General features: G+C 30.7%; 1 protein-coding gene across 1 annotated transcript in view; it reads right to left on the bottom strand.

The window, feature by feature from the left end:
• Window positions 1-214: 214 nt before the first annotated feature.
• The window catches only part of LOC100641482 (RNA pseudouridylate synthase domain-containing protein 2-like), a 7130-nt gene continuing 6073 nt past the window's right edge, over window positions 215-1271 (bottom strand). The window contains 4 exon segments of the mRNA XM_020005456.1: window positions 215-583; window positions 666-733; window positions 898-951; window positions 1078-1220. Coding sequence (XP_019861015.1) covers window positions 239-583; window positions 666-733; window positions 898-951; window positions 1078-1220 — 610 coding nt within the window. The 3' untranslated portion in view covers window positions 215-238.

The raw sequence follows: 1271 nt of genomic DNA, 5'->3' as shown, positions 1-1271 counted from the left end.
TAGATAAATCAAAACTGTCATTTTATAATTCATTACCTCACATTTCCAAAGTACATGTAAGCTTCATTTGCAGTCAGTAAAAACTTCTTTAGGTACATGTAGATTGTAGATCAATTCATGTGTTGAAGCCTGGAAGGAGTGCCTAATATTGCAAATTTGCCAAAATTAGAATGATTCTGATTTTTTATAAAAAATAATAACTTTATTACTTATTATAAAAATTATTAATTAAAGTTGTCTATAAATCTTTCAAATATTCCCGGGCCCATTCTGGGGGGTCCGTCCTGTATCCCCAGTTTGGTCCAGTGTATGACAGTGCATGTAAATACATTATTAATTCATTGTGGGTGGGGTCTGGACGAGAGGGAGTGTGACACTCTGTACAGTGTGGATCAATGTTAAAAATAATTTCCTTATCTTCTTCATATTTTTTCTCCTTCGAAATAAAACCAGAATTGTTTGTATCTTTAGCTTCACTCTCTTCCTCTTTCTCTGTCTTTATTTCTTCAGTTTTTGTTGTGTCGGTGGTTTCATTAATGATTGGTTGCTGTGGAAACCGTGAGGCGATAATATCTGATAATATCTGTAACAAATAATAAAAAACCATTTAATAGAGAGTAAATTTGTGGTAGACATAATGGACATGTGTGCATGTACTTCTTTACGTTTTCAGTTTGATTGTGTTTAGTCCAACAGGAATGAGAATATAAAGGATCATTAATAATAGGAAAACCTGTTGATAATAAAACAATGATAATAATATTTAATAGAAAGATATGTACAATTGAAATTATAATACATAATTAATACAAATAATACATGTACATGTACGTGTTTCTCCTTTATACTAAAAGTGCTACATTGTGTATTATTAATGAGGACACAGACCACACTAACCTAAATATTGTAAGTGAACTCTTATTTGATGCATTCTACCTGTTCTTGGTTCACCTACATGTAATTAAGAAAACAAAAATAAAATCCATTAGCAACAATTAAAATAACAATGATTCATGATTGTATATTGTTTGAGATTGCTGCAAGTTTATTAATTAAAATATTGTTCTTACATTTCACAAGGCTCCTGTTATTAGTTTTATCATAGTGTAACCAGAGTAAATGATGTGGAACAATCCTTTCCATTCACAGGATCAACCATACACACACCAACTTTATGTGATAATACTTTAATAGACTCATTGCACTCAATAGTACCTGGACTGTATGGGGAGAAAAGAGAGATTCATTAAAAAAGATAATTATTATGAGTA

This window comes from Amphimedon queenslandica, unplaced genomic scaffold (genome assembly GCF_000090795.2).
Source record: "Amphimedon queenslandica unplaced genomic scaffold, v1.1 AMPQUscaffold_11391, whole genome shotgun sequence".
NCBI lineage: Eukaryota > Metazoa > Porifera > Demospongiae > Haplosclerida > Niphatidae > Amphimedon > Amphimedon queenslandica.
This window is presented reverse-complemented; position numbering and strand designations above follow the sequence as displayed.